The following is a 19,632-nucleotide window of genomic DNA, read 5'->3' as shown; positions in this document are numbered from 1 at the left end:
CTCAGGCACGAGAATCTTTTGAACCAGGTAGGCAGAGGTTGCAGTTAGCCAAGACTGAGCCACTGCACTACAGCCTGGGTGACGGAGTGAGACTTTGTCTCAAAAATAAATAAATAAATAAATAAAAAGAGCAGGAAAGTGAAAAGTGAGGATACAAATACAGATTGCTAAGAGCAAAAGTGTAAAAAGACACTAATCTGACTAACCTAGACTAAGACACTGATCTGACTAACCTAGACTAAGACACACTGAATTTGAAGAGACAAGTTGCTTAATAAAAAACCTAAGAATACTCAGTTGTGCCATAATCACTCAGAGGAGCAACAGCAACACAAAACGTGGATTGTTATGTCAACTTTCTCTGAATGCACAAGAACTCATTCCGTGCTTATCAACTAGTAGTGTTAAGATCTTAAAAATCTAGATAAAAGTGTTTTAGCTGACTTGCGATATTGAAACGAACACACTTAAAACAAGCGCCTTACATGTCTTTTTCTGTCAACTAAAACAAAACAAAGGAAAAAAGAACAACAAAAAAAGAAAACCCAAAGATATTCCTGGATTCTTGCGGTAGAAAAGAATATGTATATGCATATTTTATTTTCAAATTCAGAAGGTTCCTTTTCATTACACAACAGCCTAAAAGATACTAATATTCTGATATTATACTTCTTCAACTATAAAAATAAAGGAATATGGCCGGGCGTGGTGGCTCATGCCTGTAATTCCAGCACTTTGGGAGGCCGAGGCAGGAGGATCACAAGGTCAGGAGATCGAGACCATCTTGGCTCACATGGTGAAACCCCGTCTCTACTAAAAATACAAAAAATTAGCCGGGCGTGGTGGCAGGCACCTGCAGTCCCAGCTACTCGGGAAGCTGAGGCAGGAGAATGGCGTGAACCCAGGAGGTGGAGCTTGCAGTGAGCCGAGATCATGCCACTACACTCCAGCCTTGGCGAGACATCAAGACTCTGTCTCAAAAAAAATAAAGGAATATAAAAGGACAAGAGCTCTGATTAGTATTATGATGTCATGTTAACCTAAACCAAACAATTTAGAAATCTGATGTACCAGGGCAGGAACTGTAAAGTGTTTCCTGTACTGGGCCACGTAGCAAGTATTTTAGGCTTTGTGGGCCATACAGTCTCAGTGCCAACTCTGCCATTACAGCATGAGAGCAGCTATATACACATAAATAAATGGGCATGGCTGTATTCAAATACAACTTTCTTTACAAAAATAGTGGACAGGCTGAATTTGACCCTCAGGCTTTAATTTATACGCCCCTCTACTACCGGAAAGAACAGAACTACTTTATTTTTGGCTGTTATAAGAGCAATCTGATATTTTACCTTCATACAGATGGCAATTTTCAGATAAATTACTGGTTTTGGCGAGCTTTCTCATATTTTCAGGTAGATCCTCAAGCTTCCTCTTCAAGACAGTTTTGCTTCTCATATCTTCTGTGTCTGACTCCCCACCCACATTCTTTTTCCTACACTGAATTAAATTAATCAATTCTTTGACTCTATCCTTATCATAATCCAAAGAATGAGACGATCTTTGCTTTCCAGATATAATGGCTTCACCTCTTGAGTTATTTCGTTTTCCAAATTTCATTTTTGTACCATTCATTTCTTCTTCTTGACCTTCATAATCTGAAAGTGGACTAAACTGCTGAAGTTTTCTATTTTCTTCAAATAGTTCTTTTAATTTACAAATAGGTAACTGATACACTTCAGGCCGAAAAATATAGGCATGCAAACAAGTATCAATATGGGATTTATTTCTGGGAGCTGAGTATAAGAATTTTTTATCATCTAATCGTGAATCATATGGAAACATAATAAACTCTCGTTTACCTGAACCAAAACCTCGCTTAAAAAATTCACTTACATACTTTTCAACAACAGAATGAAAATTTATAGCGCTTATATTTTTGAATTCCTTTCGACACTGAATCAAAGAAAACTGTAAAAACTGAGCTATTTTTAATACATCTGGCATGCTCTCATGCCTCTCCTGTGGTGCTGCATTGGTTGAACCTTTTTGTGCTGTAAATAAAAAAAAAAAAAAAAAAAAGCAAACCATGTTAGCAATCAAGAAACTAATCAAATAAAGATCTAAATATTGCCAAAGAAGTATAAAAACATTTATACATTAATGTTGAACCAGACGAGTATGTACCCTAGTACATATATACAATATAGCAAATGTATGAATAGCATGCTTATAAAGTCCAGGATCCTAAAACAGGCCAATAAGAAACTAAAACAAATGAAAAAGCAGAACACATTTTTAAAGGAAAAATCACCCACTCATTGAAGATCTCACTTCCTACTGCCCCCAGGAAATTCAAATAGTGGCAAGCAACATGTAAGAAGAAATAGAGACAGAACAAGATCTGAGACTCCAAGCAAAACAGTCCTGCATGTCATCCCTTCCTCTTATAAAGTAGTAACTAACTTCACATGAACAGAAATGTAGATGCTGAGTAGCCACAATTGAGAAACTCATCCTTAATCCAACAGTGAAATAAAGCCATTAGTGGGAACTTTAGCTTAATACATAGTATTAAAGTTCATTCTTAGAAAACGTGGTTAACAAATCTTGTCTTATATCAGTGCCAAAATTCTTACTAATTTTGAATGGCCTAATATTTATCCTGGCAAATGATGCTTTAGAGTTACTAAAATTTGAATGCAAAATTGAACTAAGCTAAAAAATAATCATACAAAACCCTCACAGACCGGGCATAGTGGCTCATGCCTGTAATCCCAGCAGCTTGGGAGGCTGAGGTAGTTGGATCGCTTCAGGCCAGGAGTTCAAGAACAACCTGGACAATATAGTGATATCCTGCTTCTGAAGAAAAAAAAAAAATTTAAACTTAGCTACTAGGTGTGCTGGCGCACGCCTGTAATCCCAAGCTACTCAAGAGGCTGAGGCAGGAGGATCACTTGAGCCTAGGACGGACGGCAAGGCTGTATGTAGTGAGCCATGATCGCACCACTGCCTGGGCAACAGAGACTCTATCTCCAACAGAGTGAGACTCTATCCCTAAAATAAGTAAATAAGTAACCCTCATAACTAAGCTAAAGTACTATAACAATTATAATGAAGCTTTATGAGAGCACTGATAAACACAAATTAATTTTTCATAGTTAAAAAAAAATCGTCAGCCAGGCACAGTGGCTCACGCCTGTAATCCCAGCACTTTGGGAGACCGAGGCAGGAGGATCACTTGAGGTCAGGAGTTCGAGACCAGACTGGCCAACATGGTGAAACCCCATCTCTACTAAAAATACAAAAAAATTAGCTGGGCGTGGTGGTGGATGCCTTGTAATCCCAGCTATTCAGGAGGCTGAGGCAGGAGAATCACTTGAACCTGGGAGGTGGAGGTCGCAGTGAGCTGAGATCGCGCCACTGCACTCCAGCCTGGGCAAGAAGAGCAAAACTCTGTCTCAAAAAAAAAAAAAAAAAAAAAAAAAATTCATATAATTTGGGTCTTATATTGCTAATACCTCTTAACCCCCAGTATTTCCTGAAACATGATATAAGAAAGACAAAATGTTTAGTGAGTTATCTGGAAAATTTCAATGAAATGTTAAGTATCTATAAGTAACCAAATTTAGATATTCAAAGAACTTACAAGTAACTATGCTTCTAGGTTCTTGAAATAGAAACAAAGCATGTAGGACTCGAGACTTGGCAGTCTGATATTCTAAAAAACAGAAGCCAAACTCATTAGCAATGTGTTTTAACTAAAAAGTTAAGAAATAATTGTAAAAATTAAAGAGAGACCACCTACCATATGGAGGAACCATCTGATAAGGGGAGAGAAGAAAAAGGTATCCTCGGTCTCCCAAAGGTTTAACAAGAACCTGTATTTTGAGGGGAAGGAAGAAGTTGTATCTGCTTTATTATTATTCACCATAAGGCAGACACACAGCATTTTCTACTAATTGTAAAGAAAAAAAGTTCTTAATCATCTTTTAAGAAAAAATATTGCTCATGAATTAGTTAACTCTTTCTACCAACTCTGCTGATTAACAGGATTCCAATCAAATAAAAATTCCTTGGTTTTCATAACATTAATGAGAAAATGTTACTGAAAGAACTCCCCTAACTGCAAAACCATGTTAATTTTTCCCTGAAGCTAAAATACAAGAACCAAACTAAAGACTTCAAATACTTTCTTCATCAATTCAAAAGACATGTTTATTAATGGCCAAGGTAATGTGCTAGATGCTAGATATAAAACATGCTTTGAAACACTGTGTTGCAAGAGTTCAGACTAATAGCAAACCCAATGTGTTGCCATAATCTAACTCCACATATATTACATGAACACTTTTCACATGTAAGGCAATTTGCCCAGAGATATCCAAATACAAGCAACACAAGATCCTTGATCACAAGAAGTTTATAATTAGGTAGAGAGAGTACCACAATAAATACCAGTAATTACATAAGACAGAAAAGTTCCCTAAGAGATTTACAAAATAACAGAAATTGAAAAATACAGTTTGTTTACGGCAGTAAAAGATGGTCAAGAAAGGTTTACTGAAAGTGTATCAAAAGTGGATTTTGAAGAATGGGTACACTGACAAGAGCCTGAGACTGTAGAAGGACATTTCAGTAGAGGCAACACCATGAACAAAGGTGAGTTATAATGGACAGTTTACAAACATCACAGTATTTATCACTAGCAACAGGGTGAGGACAGACTAGGATAAATGTGTAAGACAAGTCGGGAATGAAAGATCATGAACTAGCTGTAAAAAGACCAGAAGCCAGGTTGGCCAGGAATGTCCTTGAGAGCATACCCCTTTGAGCTAGTGTTTCCTTAAAACAACAGTAAGAAAGAAGACTTGACAGCACTGTGCAGGAGGCAGAAAAACAATCTAATGCAAAGAATTTATTTCAGGGGCTACTGCAATAGTTCACAATGTTTTGGGTAAATGAGAAACTGAGAATGGCAACTGAACACAAAAGGATACCTGAGTTCTGAAAGGAAACTTGTACTACCTAAATTCCTACTAAAACAATTCCAGTAAACAACGCCTGTATAAAAACTAATAATTCAGAGGACAAAAAGTAACTGTGCTACTAATTCACATTTAATAAAAACATTGTTTGAACACTCAAAAGTAAAGTGGTATTGTGTTTGGGGGTTTCAGGTAGTTTAGTTGACCACCTTCTCCAAGGTCAACTTCTCCTTCAGTTCAATCTGTGCCAAAAATGAGTCTTAGATACCTGGTGCTCAAGGAGTTTATTTTAGTGGAAGCAGGCTGGTGGCGTGGGCCAGATAAAGTCAGGGGGTCAGATGACCAAATGAGTAGGAAGGTCTCCATCTGAAGACCATTCTAAACTTTGGGGAATCTTTCCCCATTTTTATTGCCTGGATTCCGTGAGGGTCAGTTATCAGGTCTTTCTTTTATAAAGCAAGTTTAAATATTCTTGTAAGGGTAAACTTTGTTGTAAGGTTTCTAATAGTTACATCTGTGCTGAGGTGGCCTTGTTTCCTAAAAATCCTAGGGCCAAGGTTAAAAATCCTCAGGCCAAGTTACATCATACTGCTGACATATGGTATTGGCCCTGCAAGATATTTAACTGGGTCCTACGGCTACCATTTATAGCCATGCTAAATCTCTTAGAGTATACTACAAGCGGACAACGTACCTGAAAATTTTGTTTCAAATACTTTTATCCAAAATATTTTAGATAATATACTTCTTTTAATATTTTGTCCAAACTCCTAGTTGATGAAATAAAAAGTTAGGAAGCACAAGATTTTCATATTTTGTGCTCACTGACGAAAACCAATGAGATGCCTTTAATCTCTCACTCACTCCAAATACTAGGTTTTATAAATTCCACTACCAGTGACCTAAAGATTCCTGTACTTTAAGGGGGCCCAATGTTTCCAGAAATCCATGGAGTACAGGCAATCTACAATCAGAAACAACACTAAGGCTGACAGAGGGTTCAGCAGTTGTATCTGTGGCTTCAGCCCAACGAAATCCATTCAACTCTGCAGAAAAGAAAAATCCTGGAAATTGTGCTCCTGTTGCCTCTATTTTAGCTGTTTGGTTATTCTTTAAAAAAAAAAAAAAAAAAAGGTATTAATCCAATCTCTGGGGTTTTTAATTAGTTTATTCTACTATTTTAAATTTCCAGATAACATTAAAGGTATTATAGCACTCCCCCACCCCCACAAAAAAAGAGTTAGTATAAATACATGTACAATGGGCCAGGCACAGTGGCTCATGCCTGTAATCTCAGCACTTTGAGAAGCTGAAGTGGGAGGATTGCTTGAAGCCAGGAGTTGAAGACCAACCCTGGCAACACAGCAAGACCCCAACTCTACAAAAAATATTTAAAAAGTAGCCATGTGTGGCGTCATATGCCTATAGTCCTGGCTACTTGGAAAGCTAAGGTGGGAGAACTGCCTGATCCTGAGAGTTCAAGCTGTGAAGCTGTGATTGTGCCACGCACTGTAGCACTTCAGCCTAGGCAACAGAGTAAGTCCTGTCTCAAATAAAAAAAAAAAGCTTATAAGGAAATAAGCTACACTAAAGTGAGATTCAGCAGGAAAAAAAAGATTCAAACACTCAAAGGCATCAAAAATTGGAATTATCAGATGCAAAAAGGAAAATAATCCATTATGAAATCTTTAAAGACATAAAATAATTGGAAGGTTTAAAAACACTTTCACACAAAAATGTTTACACTAATGTTCATAGCACCATTATTCATAGTAGCCAAGAAATAGAAATAACTGATAAAAGAACAAACAAAATGTGGTATTATCTACACAATGAAGGAATACCGGGCCATGAAACAGAACGAAGTTCTGATATATGCTACAACATCAATGAGCCTTGAAAATTACGCTTAGTGAAAGCAGCCAGGCTCCAAAGGCCACATATTGCTTGACTCTATTTATATAAAATGTTCAGAGCAGATAAATCCATAGAGACAGAAGTAGATTAACGGCTGTTAGGGATTGGGAAGGGGGAATGTACAGTGAATTCTGAGATGAAAATGTTCGGGAATTAGATAGTGTTGATGTTGCACAACAGTGTGAATCTACTTAAAAAAAAAAATGGAATTATATACTTTAAAATGGCTAAAATGGCCGGGCACGGTGGTGCACACCTGTAATCCCAGCACTCTGGGAGGCCAAGTTCAAGAACAGCCCAGGCAATATGGCAAAACCCTGTCTCTACAAAACATACAAAAATCAGGCAGGTGTGGTGGTACGCACCTGTAGCCCCAGCTACCCAGGAGGATGAGGTAAGAGGATCACTGGACCCCAGAAAGTCGAGGGTGCAGTGAGCCAGGATCACACCACTGCACTCCAGCCTGGATGACAAAGCAAGACCCTGCCTATTTAAAAAAAAAAAAAAAAAGGCTAAAATGGTTAATTTTATGTTATGTCAATTTTATTTCAGTTAAAAAATATTGGCAAAGAATACCGGAATATAATGTGCACCTCCTAGAACTCTGCCTGGCATATAATAGGTACTCACTAAATATTTCTGAAAGAATTAAAAAGAACCTGCTATAAAATAACCAGGCAAATCCAAATATAACTTTTAAAAATAAAAAACATTCCCTGTGAAATTAAAAACACAATAAATAAATAAAGCAACAAATGAGACACAGCTAAATACAGGATTTTTAAACTAGAAGATAGTTATGATCAAGTTACTTAGAATGCAGCACAGAGAAACAAATAGATGGAAAACGTAAGACAAGGTTAACAGACGTGGAAAATATGCCTCTTCAGAGTCCTAAAAAGACAGGCCAGGCCGGGCGCAGTGGCTCACACCTGTAATCCCAGCACTTTGGCAGGCCAAGGCCAGTGGATCACCTGAGGTCAGGAGTTCACGACCACTGGCCAACATGGCGAAACCCTGTCTCTACTAAATACACGAAAATTAGCCAGGCGTGGTGGCACACACCTACAATCCCAGCTACTCGGGAGGCTGAAACAGGAGAACTGCTTGAGCCCGGGAGGTGGAGGCTGCAGTCACCCAAGATCATGCCACTGCACACCAGCCTGGGCAACAGAGTGAGACTCCATCTCAAAAATAAAAAAAAAATTAAAAAAGACAGGCTAAAGAAAATGAGGGAGAAGTACAATAAAAGAGAGAACTAATTTTCCAGAAAAAAAGACATAAATCCACAGATATAAAAGGAAAAGATATACCAAGCTGGATAAACAGAAATCTACACCTAGATACTGTAACTGCTAAACATCAAAGACCAAAAAAAAAAAAAAAAAAAAAAAAAAAGATTTAAAAAGTAGCCAGGGGGCGGCAGGGGACCTACAAAGCAACAATTAGACTGAGAGCTAACCCCTAAACAAAAATAGAAGCCAGAAGACACTGCAGCATAGTCAAAGTGCAAGAAAATAGCTGTCAACCCAGAATTGTGTACTCAGCACCCAATGATTATAGATTATACATTTTTCTCAAACACAGAACTCAAACACAGAAGGAACATGTACAAAAACTGACCACATAGTAGATCTTAAAGTCTCAACAAATTTCAAATAATCACCACCACTGTTGATTACAATGCAATTAAATTAGAAATAAAAAAGACAAAAGTATCCCTGTTTCCCTATACACATACCTCTACATCATATATCAAAGTTAAGAAAAAAAATTGGAAACTAAAAAATAAAAATTTCTTAGAAATGAATAATGAAAATACTGCACATTAAAACATGAAAGGCAACTAAAGCAGTACTTACAACTGAGTATTTATTGACTATTTTTCTGATTTAAAGACAGAAATAGCAAAACAAGTCTCAAAAAAGTAAAAGTCGGCCAGGCTTGGTGACTCACCCTGGTAATCCCAGCACTGTGGGAGGCCGAGGCAGGCAGATCACTTGAGCCCAGGAGTTTGAGACCAATCTGGGCAACATGATGAAACCCTGTCTCTATTAAAAATACAAAAATTAGCCAGGTGTCATGGAGCATGCCTGTAATCCCAGCTACTTGGGAGACTGAGGCAGGAGAATCCTGTGAACCTGGGAGGCAGAGGTTGCAGTGAGCTGAGATTGTGCCACTGCACTCTGGCCTGGGAGACAAGAGCGAAACTCTGTCTCAAAAAAAAAAAAAACAAAAAACAAAAAAAAAAAGACAGAGATGGTATAAGAAAGGAAAATTGCAGGTCAATCTCATTTATCATCACAGATATAAAATTCCTAAACAAAAGCCAAACCCCACAATTTACTTTAAAACTGTGGCAGGGGTGGGCGGGGTGGTAGTATCTATACAAGCAATGCAGGGGTAGTTTAATATTGGAAAACTATAAATATAACTCACCTTAGTAGGTCTACAGAATAAATACCATGTGTGATGGTTAATTTTTTATGTCAACTTGATTTGGACAGGGAGTGCCCAGGTATATGATCAAATATTTTTTGGGTGTTCCTGTCAAGTTATTTTCGGATGAGTTTACAACCAACAGACTGAGTAAAGCAGGCCAACCTCCCTAATGTAGGCTGGCCATATCCAATCAGCTGAAGGCCTAAATAGAACAAAAGGCAAACCCTAACCCCCACAACAAGAGAATTCCTCCTGTCTTCCAAGTTGGGATGTCAACTGTTCCCTGCCTTCACACTTGAACTGAAACATTGGCTCTTCCTGAGTCTTGAGCCTGCCAGCCTTAGAACTATACCACTGGCAGTCCTGGTTCTCGCACCTGCTTACTCAGACTGAAACTATACCATTGGCTCTCCTGGGTCTCCAGCTTGTTAACTGCAGATATGATCTTGGGACATGTCAGCCTCCATAAATGTGTGAGCCAATTCTTTACAATAAATCTCTTTTTACATACCACCCCCACCATACACTATTGGTTCTGTTTCTCTGCAGAACCCTAAAATACTGTGTGACCAGACTGATAAATGCAACCCCCGACCCAAAACAAAAACCGTCTGCTAAAATTCAAAATCCATTCATGGTTAAAAAAATAAAGCAGCAAAGTTTAAAACATAAAAAACTACTGTGGACTTCCTACTTAATGGTGAAATGTTATAAGGCTTTTTTTTCTTTAAATCAAGAAGGCAAGAATGCCCAAAATCACCATTTTTATTCAACTTCTTAGTACAGATCCTAGACTGCACATTAACATGGAAAAAGAAATAGTATATAGTAGTTCCCTCTTATCTGCAGAGGATATAGTACAAGACCCCCAGTGAATGTCTGAAACCACAGATAGTAACAAATCCTATGTTTTTTCCTATGTATACATACCTATAATAAAGTTTAACTTTTAAATTAGGCATACTAAGAAACTAACGACAATAATTAATAATAAAATAGAACAGGCTGGGCATGGTGGCTCATGCCTATAATACCAGCACTTTGGGAGGTCGAGGCATGAGGGTTGCTTAAGGCCAGGAGTTTGAGACAAGCCTGGGCAACACAGTAAGACCCCATTCTCTATTAAAAATTTTAAAAAATTGATAAATTTTAAAAACTAGCTGGGCATGGTGGTATACACCTGCAGCCCAGCTACCCAGGAGGCTGAGGTGGGAGAATCACCTAAAACTAGTAATTTAAGGCTGCAGTAGCTATGATCACATCACACCACTGTACTCTAGCCTGGGCAACAGAATGAGATCCTGTCCCCCCACCGAAAAAATAGAGTAACTGTAACAATATATAATAATAAGGGTTACGTAATGTGGTCTCTCTCTCTCTCTCTCTCAAAATCTTATTGTATTGTACTCACCCTTCTTATGATGACGTGAGATGATGAAATGCCTATGTGATGAGATGGAAGTGAGGCTGATGACATAGACATTGTGATGCAGCATTAGGCTACTACTGAAAACTAATTTAAAACTTATTATTTCTGGAACTTTCCATTTAGTATTTTCAGACAACAGCTGACCACAGGTAACTGAAACTACAGAAAGCAAAACCAAGGATAATAGGGGACTACTATAAAGATAAGAGGAAAAAAATAAAACCAATCTACCTTCTGGATAATGAATTCTATATAGAAACCCCCAAAAATGTACAAAAATAAACACTTCATTCAAATTTTACATTGATCTGCATTAAATCAATATGTAAATATCAATTACGTTTCTATATATACAAGAAACACAAAATGTACTAACATGGAAAATACTATTCACGGGCCAGGTGTGGTGGTTCACACCTGTAATCCCAGCACTTTGGGAGGCTGAGGCAGGCAGATCACTTGAGGTCAAGAGTTCAAGATCAGCCTGGCCAACATGGCAAAATGCCATCTCTACAAAAAATACAAAAAAAAATTAGCCAGGTATGGTGGTGCACGCCTGTAGTCCCAGCTACTCGGGAGGCTGAGGCAGGAGAATTCCTTGAACCTGGGAGGCGGAGGTTGCAGTGAGCTGAGATCACACCACTGCATTCCAGCCTGGGTGACAGAGTGAGACTCTTGTCCCCCCCACCAAAAAAAGAAAGAAAATACTATTTACAAAAGCATCAAAAAATGTAAGACAGCTGGCGGTAAATCTAATAAAAAATGAGCAAGACTTGTATCCAGAAAATTCTAAAACTCTATTAAAAGAATACACTACGCTGGGCGCAGCGGCTCACACCTGTAATCCCAGCACTTTGGAAGGTCGAGGCGGGCAGATGATGAGGTCAGGAGTTCGAGACCAGCCTGACCAACATGGAGGAAGTCCCGTCTCTACTAAAAATACACAATTAACCAGGCGTGGTGGAGCATGCCTGTAATCCCAGCTACTCTGGAGGCTGAGGGAGGAGAACTGCTTGAACCCAGGAGGAGGAGGTTGCGGTGAGCCGAGATTACACCATTGCACTCCAACCTGGGCAACAAGAGCAAAACTCTGTCCAAATAAATAAATAAATAAATAAATAAAAAGAATACACTAAAGAAAGGGCGAGATAGCCAGGCATGGTGGCTCACACCTGTAATCCCAGCACTTTCGGAGGCCAAGGCAGGCAGATCATGAGGTCAAGAGCTCGAGACCAGCCTGGCCTACATGGTGAAACCCCATCTCTACTAAGAATACAAATATTAGCCGAGCATGGTGGCGAGCGCCTATAATCCCAGCTACTCCGGAGACTGAGGCAAGGGAATCACTTGAACTCAGGAGGCAGAGATTGCAGTGAGCCGAGATCACGCCACTGCACTCCAGCCCAGCAACACAGCGAGGCTCCGTCTCAAAAAAAAAAAAAAGTCAATAAAATCTTATTTCGTTTATCATCTCCCTGGGTGAAAAGAAAACTTCCCTGGATTTCTAAGTACTATTGCAAAAAGTCCTAGCCTTCTAATATACAAAAATGTATATGATATAAAGATAAGGGAATGTTTGCTTTCATATTCCCCACAAATATTTTACTCTTCGCATACCTTAAGATTTAGATCTGTAGTCATTTATCTAGTTAATTGCTCTGCTCCACAATAATAAAACTTATTTTATCTCCCTGAGAGCATCAAGTGGGGTAGATTAAGAGATTACAGCAAAGAGAGGTTCCTAGGTTAAGTCCAGAGGTGCCAAGACTATGGAGATCTCCCTAGGCATTTACATTTCAGTACGGAATGAGTTTCCAGGAATTTGGAAATGTCTCTTGGTCCAAGAGGACTAAATAAATGGCTCCTGAAGCGATTTTATTCAAATACCAAAGAGTTGGAGTTAATATTCATAACATTTCAAAGAGACACATTCAGGATAGGAGGGAATAGCTGCCTCTTCCCTTTTATAAGCAAAGAAAAAGTATTTGTCCCCATCTCTTACCTATGTAGTATGCAGCTACTCAGGACAAGTGGCTTAGGCCTGCATGCCCTAGGGAGTTAAGGACTAGGGCAAAGGAGGGCCAATACATTTTTACTTACTGTGGGGTATTCACAAAATCTGTCTCTGATTCAGAAAACCTTGTGTGCATTTCTTGGACAAAATTTAAAAATCAGTATTCCTCAATGCACTGCTCATTATCAAGAGAACTATGAATAAAGTAGCTATAGATGGAATAATCCCAGTGAGGCCTGCTGGAAAACGGATAGCTACACAAAATTCCTAGGTACGTTAGATTCTGGGAGTGTATCCTTGTGGAATGCTAGCAACCTTTAAGATCTAGGATTTTACTTTACTTCTTGATTCGGGAAAAGATCCAGTCTTCCATGAACATAATGTAATACTTGGTCAGGTGAGGAATGAAATGCCATCTTTCCTATCCTGATCCTCACTATCAGTAACTGAAAAGCTATTGTAATTTTCTGATGAACGCCTCATTGTCCGAATTCTCAATACTCACTCTCTGAAACACAAGAACCAAATAGATTTGAGTAACTCAGTATCTCTCCATATCCAAACCTACTATCTCGGCTTTCACTTTCTGAACTCGGGAACTGAATAGATTTTGATGATGAGGAATGCTTCCATTGTAGTCAGGCTTTCAGAAGAAAACAAGCCATGTAATATAAACATAAAATTATGTTCATATGCAGTGAGAAAGTAAGAAGGAAGGGCCGGGCGCGGTGGCTCACCCAACACTTTGGGAGGCCGAGGCGGGTGGATCACTTGAGGTCAGGAGTTTGAGACCAGCCTGGGCAACATGATAAAACCCCGTCTCTACTAAAAATACAAAAATTAGCTGGGTGTCGTGGCACATGCCTCTAATCCCAGCTACTCGAGAAGCTGAGGCAGGAGAATCGCTTGAACCAGGAAGGTTGAACCCGGAGGCTGCAGTGAGCTGAGACTGCGCCACTGCACTCCAGCCTGGGCGAGAGAGAGTCTGTCTCAAAAAAAAAAAAAAAAAAAAAAAAAGAGAGAGAGAGAAAGAAGAGTGTGTGTGTGTGTGTGTGTGTGTTAATTCTAGGACATTTAATTGAAAGGTTTCTAGCCTGTAAGTCAAAGACTCGGAAGGGTTTTATAACTCTGCCTGTAAGTTTTACGTCAATCTGACTATCCCATCTATAAACAAGAGACTGATTAAGCACATATCTATGAAAATAATTAAATTATATGTAGCCATTAAACATGAAGTTGCACGTTCTGAAACTCAAAGATATTTGACTGCCATTCGACTACCTGGAAACTGAGGCTCAACAAAGTGAGAAGTAAAAAGTCAACTGTTGTAAAACTTGTATTAAATGGCACACCTATGCAAAAAAGTTGTATCCCTCTTTCTTGGAACTTCCGACCACCATTTAGCAAGAAAAAAAGAAACCTTGGAACAGCCACTTCCCTTCTCTCCAACCACCTCCTCGCCTTCAGCTAAACCACATATATTGGCATCACATTCACTTTCCATTCACTTCTCAATCCATCACAATCTGATGTTTGACCCAATCCCTCTACCCAAACTAGATACACTTCAGTATTAAATTGGACCTTACCTCAAAAATATCCCATAAATCTGATCATTACCTTTGTCATCCCACCCGCCATCACCCTCTAATGTAAGTTTCTACCTCATCTCCCCTCTTCAATTTATTCTCTAGAGTAACTAACGTAATTATTCAAAACACAGATCTTATGTTGCATACACTTTCAAAGTTTCAATGCACACCCTTGAAAACCCTTCAAAATCTGCTCCTCTTAGGATCAAATCCAAATTTCCAAACACTTGAACATTGCCTGAATGACGCTGTATGACACAGGTCCCTACTACTTTCCCCCAACTACTCTAGTGTTCCTTTATCTCCTCAACCTCACCGAGTTTATTGTTCTTGCATTTTCTTTTTTCTTTTTTTTTTTTTGAGATGGAGTCCCGCTTTTGTCGCTCAGATTGGAGCATAATGGCACGATCTTGGCTCACCACAACCTCTGCCTCCTGGGTTCAAGCAATTCTCCTGCCTCAGCCTCCCGAGTAGTTGAGATTACACCACACCGAGCTAATTTTGTATTTTTAGTAGAGACAGGGTTTCTCCATGTTGGTCAGGATGGTCTCGATTTCCTGATCTCATGATCTGCCCGCCTCGGCCTCCCAAAGTGCTGGGATTACAGGCGTGAGCCACCAATGCCCGGCCTGATAATCACATTCTTAATCACAAAGTATAATAAAGCTATTCCATGGGGGCTGGGCTTGGTGGCTCACGCCTCTAATTCCAGCACTTTGGGAGGCTGAGGCGGGCCAATCACGAGGTCAGGAGATTGAGACCACCCTGGACAACACGGTGAAACCCCGTCTCTACTAAAAATACAAAAATTAGCTGGGTGTGGTGGTGTGCACACGTAATCCCAGCTACTCGGGAGGCTGAGGCAGGAGAATTGCTTGAACCCAGGAAGGTGGAGATTACAGTGAGCCGAGATCGCGCCACTGTACTCCAGCCTGGTGAGACAGCAAGACTCCGTTTCAAAAAAAAAAAAGATATTCCATGGGAAAGACTGGTTTGCACAAGCTCCAATACCATGGCCCAAATAAAAGAATACCAGAACCACAGTAAAACACTGTTAACTAAACAGCAGCAACAGACAGACACCTCATGGTACTTTCAGAGGCAAAAATAAACTGAAACACTAATATGATCACACATGAATATGCATATTTGTAAGAAAGAATGAGAAACATTCAAAAACCTTTCACTCACAAGTTTTTCTCTGTCTAGTTTTTGCAGTAAACTCTCCATGTTACTTCCAATTCTTGTCTTTTCTACAACTTCATAAAGGCTGCAATACATTCCATTCTTCAAAACTGACATAAGAAAAATACATAGTAAATATCCAAATCAAGTCTGCTTCTAATGCATTTCAATAAAATTAAATTACCTTACCTTCATTTGGACCTAAGTATGTTTCCTTATAAAACAGTGCTGGAGGGATTTTCTGTTTCAGATGATCAATACTCATAACTGTTTCAACATCTAACTTCTCAGGTCTGAAAGAAAATTTAAAAAACATGTTTGCCTTATCTGTATTTTCAACTCTAGCAATCTTAACACATACACAAAAAAGTATACTTCATGGAAAATAGAAGAGCATATCTACTAATATCTCACCGTATTCTAAAGATTGTTTTGTTTGTGACAGTCTCACTCTGTCACCTAGGCTAGAGCACAGTGGTGTGATCACAGCTCACTGCAGCTTCAACCTCCTAGGATCAAGTGATTCTCCCACCTCAACCTCCAGGGCAGCTGGGACTACAGGCATGTGCCACCACGCTAGGGTAATTTTGGTCTTTTTGGGTCTTTTTGTAGAGACAAGGTCTCCTTACGTTGCTCAGGCTGGTCTCAAATTCCCGGTCTCAAGTGATCCTCCCACCTCAGCCTCCCAAGGTGTTGGGATTACAGGAGTGAGCCACTATGCCCAGCAGTAAAGGGGATTTGACACTGGAAGTCCAGATATATACATGGGTAGCCATGTATATATCATGGCATGGACTATAGCCAGGCAATATTTCCAACCTTCCATCCTTAAGCCAGAAACTAAAAGGCTGTCATTTTATTAAGGACAACTGAAGTATGAACTGTTAATCTTCACACATCTATGAAGGCCCACAATGATGGAAGCAAGAGATTTTAGACCTTTCTATACCAACATATGCTGCACAGGACTAAAAACAGCCTGTATATTTTAACTCACCAAATCAAAGCTCTTCCCAACAAAGAACTGGTAACTTTTAAGTCTACTATATTCAAAATGCTAAATAAAAAATATATATCTACTTAGGATAAACTTTAAAAATATTTCAGACTTAAATCACTAAGAAAAAGTTTTAGGCTGGGCGCGGTAGCTCACGCCTGTAATCCCAACACTTTGTGAGGCCAAGTAAGAGGATCATATGAGGTCGGGAGTTTGAGACCAGCCTGACTGACACGGCAAAAGCCCCATCTCTACTAAAAATACAAAAAAAAAATTAGCTGGGTATGGTGGCGGGAGCCTGTAATCCCAGCTACTCAGGAAGCTGAGATGGGAGAATCGCTTGAACCCGGGAGGTGAAGGTTGCAGTGAGCCGAGATTGCACCACTGCACTCTAGACTGAGTGACAAGAGGGAAACTCCGTCTCAAAAAAAAAAAAAAAAAAAAAAAAGATAAAGTTATATACCATAAATGTACTGACTAGCCTATCCTCAAATAAAGACAGAGAGAAAGAGGACTCATACTGCCAAATTACCTAATTTCAAATCAACCTTTAAAAAACAAACCAACATTTATATTGAAGTTCTTATGAAACAAAATAAAATTTAAATATGAAAAATAACGAAAAAGGCTCAAGAAAGTGATAAAATTAGCAACCACGAACTGCTCTTTACTTATACTTACAGTTTGATAGGCAAAAAAGCACGAGTGGCTGACCTCAGAGAAATATAACACAAAAGTTTTCCTTTATTTAAAAGCTGTCCTTTCCATAAGGTATAGTTATATTTATCTAAATAAAAAGAATATAATGACACAGCTTAGTCACTTGGCAGCCCAGAGAAGTGAGTGCACATTTATTAGAAATGAGAGGGAAAATATCTAGAAACAAGGTTTAAGTAGGAGGGGAAAAAAAAAAAACAACAGTGACTCTTCTACACTTCTATTTACTAAGAGTTCAAATATTAGGATTTTTGTTTCAGGTATTTATCCCCTACAAAATCATTCCAGTTGCAAAGAATAACAAATGTATCTGTCTAAATGTCATTATCAGAAAAGTTGGGGAGCAAAGACAAGATAATTATTCATCTCTTATTTCCTCCAAAGGGACACTGTATAGAGAGATCTGGCTGATTATATGAATGCCTACAGTGTCCTGTATCTTCTACTCATTGTGTTTTCATTATAAAGAAACTTTAAAATAGGCCGGGCATGGTGGCTCACACCTGTAACCCCAGCACTTTGGGAGATCGAGGCGGGTGGATAACTTAAGGTTAGGAGTTCGAGACCAGCCTGGCCAACATGGTGAAACCCCAACTCTACTAAAAATACAAAAAATTAGCCAGGTGCGGTGGCGGGCGCCTGTAATCCTAGCTACTCAGGAGGAGGCTGAGGCTGGAGAATCGCTGGAACCCAGGAGGCAGAGGTTGCAGTGAGCCGAGATCATGCCACTGCACTCCAGCCTGGGCGAGAGTAATACTCCGTCTCAGAAAAGAAAAAAAAACAAAGAAACTTTAAAATAGTTTAATGTCAATGCTACTTTCAGTCTTCTCTAATTCTAAGTCCTACACCTCTGGTCAATTTAATACTTTTAAAAAGCTGAGTTACAAAACCTTTTTTATTTTTTATCTTTTTCAATTAAAGTGCTAAAACCTTTTGGTCTATTCACAGTAGCAGATTTTCAAAGGAGATCTTACGCTTGGACAACCAAATGCGCTGATGCTACATTATAACTTTTCATACTTTGCAGATTTTCATTCATTATAAAAATAATACAAAGCACTTAATCTTTTGCTATATGTACTTATTCTTTCCATTTATAAAACTAAAGAAACATAAAACTCTTACCTATGTTTCTATCTGCATTAAAGCTGTTAGATCTACAAATTTTTTAAAAGAAAAGAAAAACATTTCTCATTAGTATAATCATAAAAATTAACATGTAAGACTTTGATATAAGTGCAATTTTTAATGGCATACTACAGTTAAGTCCTTCCTCCAGGTAGGAAGAACAAAGAAACTACTCATTACAAAATCTAGTAAATCCAACTCTACTTAGAGAAAACAGAAGTACTTACTTTGCTCAAATTACCACATTTACCCAAATTTAAGGGAGCTGTTTTTTTCAAAAATACTAACCAAGAGAGAACAGCGTCCACCAAAGTCTCTTGTCAATTATTTTGTTGACGTTAGAAGACACAGCCTCAATATATAAATATATTAACTCATCATTCAATAAATACGTACTAAGCTCTTATTATTTACCAGGCACAGTTCTAGGTAATAAGATTATAGAGATAAACAGAACAAAGTTCCAACCTACATAAATCTAATGAGGAAGACAGAAAACAATGATATATAACAGATCGTGATGGTTTTAAGTGCTACAAAAAAGAGACATAAGAGTATAGAGGTAAAAAAAAAAAAAAAAAAAAAAACCAGAGAAACCTCAATGATAAGGAGATACGTGAAGAAATGTAGAATGAATTATGCAGCTTACTGGGGAAAAAGAGAGAACAGCAAATGCAGAGGCCCTGAAGCAGGAGCATTCATGGAATATTCAAGGTACAAGGATGGATGTTCAATCAATGCTCCTTTGAAATGATATAGGGAGGGGTCAAGAGATGGAATCAAAGAGGAGGCAAAGAAATTAACAGTCATTATTCCTGGGGGCATGACCTCATAATTTTAAGTGCTAGATGTCTTTTAAAGACTACTTATGAAAAACACTATAGTGAAAGTATGTATCATAGTGATCATAAATTTAGAGCCACAAAAAATGAAAGCCACAACTGTCTTGATACTATGTCAATTGGTACCTGTGGCTATAGATGGTTTTCAAGGATTATTCACCTACATGAAAAAAGGACCGTAAATGGAAGAGAAGATAATTTGATCTGGAAAACTGACAAAAGAGGTCAACCTCAAAAATGTACATATATGTTTCATGATATATGGTTTTAAAACAGCAGTATTTCTAAATTAATAGATATCATACATGACTTCAAATATGTATAGACACCCAAAGTAAAAATGAGCAGACATTTGAACATCTCACCTACATCCCTATAAAT

General features: G+C 38.6%; 1 protein-coding gene across 7 annotated transcripts in view; it reads right to left on the bottom strand.

Annotated features, from left to right (window-relative positions):
- TASOR (transcription activation suppressor) overlaps window positions 1-19,632 on the bottom strand; it is a 65,808-nt gene that overhangs the window by 25,171 nt on the left and 21,005 nt on the right. For all 7 annotated transcript variants that reach the window (XM_054482025.2, XM_054482022.2, XM_054482028.2 and 4 more), the window contains 7 exons: window positions 18,407-18,438; window positions 17,246-17,351; window positions 15,757-15,860; window positions 15,574-15,677; window positions 3,809-3,881; window positions 3,650-3,721; window positions 1,353-2,054 (listed from right to left, as the gene is read on the bottom strand). In XM_054482025.2, the coding sequence (XP_054338000.1) occupies window positions 1,353-2,054; window positions 3,650-3,721; window positions 3,809-3,881; window positions 15,574-15,677; window positions 15,757-15,860; window positions 17,246-17,351; window positions 18,407-18,438 (1,193 nt within the window). The remainder of the gene's footprint in view (window positions 1-1,352; window positions 2,055-3,649; window positions 3,722-3,808; window positions 3,882-15,573; window positions 15,678-15,756; window positions 15,861-17,245; window positions 17,352-18,406; window positions 18,439-19,632) is intronic.

This window comes from Pongo pygmaeus, chromosome 2 (assembly GCF_028885625.2).
Source record: "Pongo pygmaeus isolate AG05252 chromosome 2, NHGRI_mPonPyg2-v2.0_pri, whole genome shotgun sequence".
Taxonomy (NCBI): Eukaryota; Metazoa; Chordata; class Mammalia; order Primates; family Hominidae; genus Pongo; species Pongo pygmaeus.
Note: the sequence above shows the minus strand (reverse complement) of the source record. Positions and strands in the feature narration are given on the sequence as shown.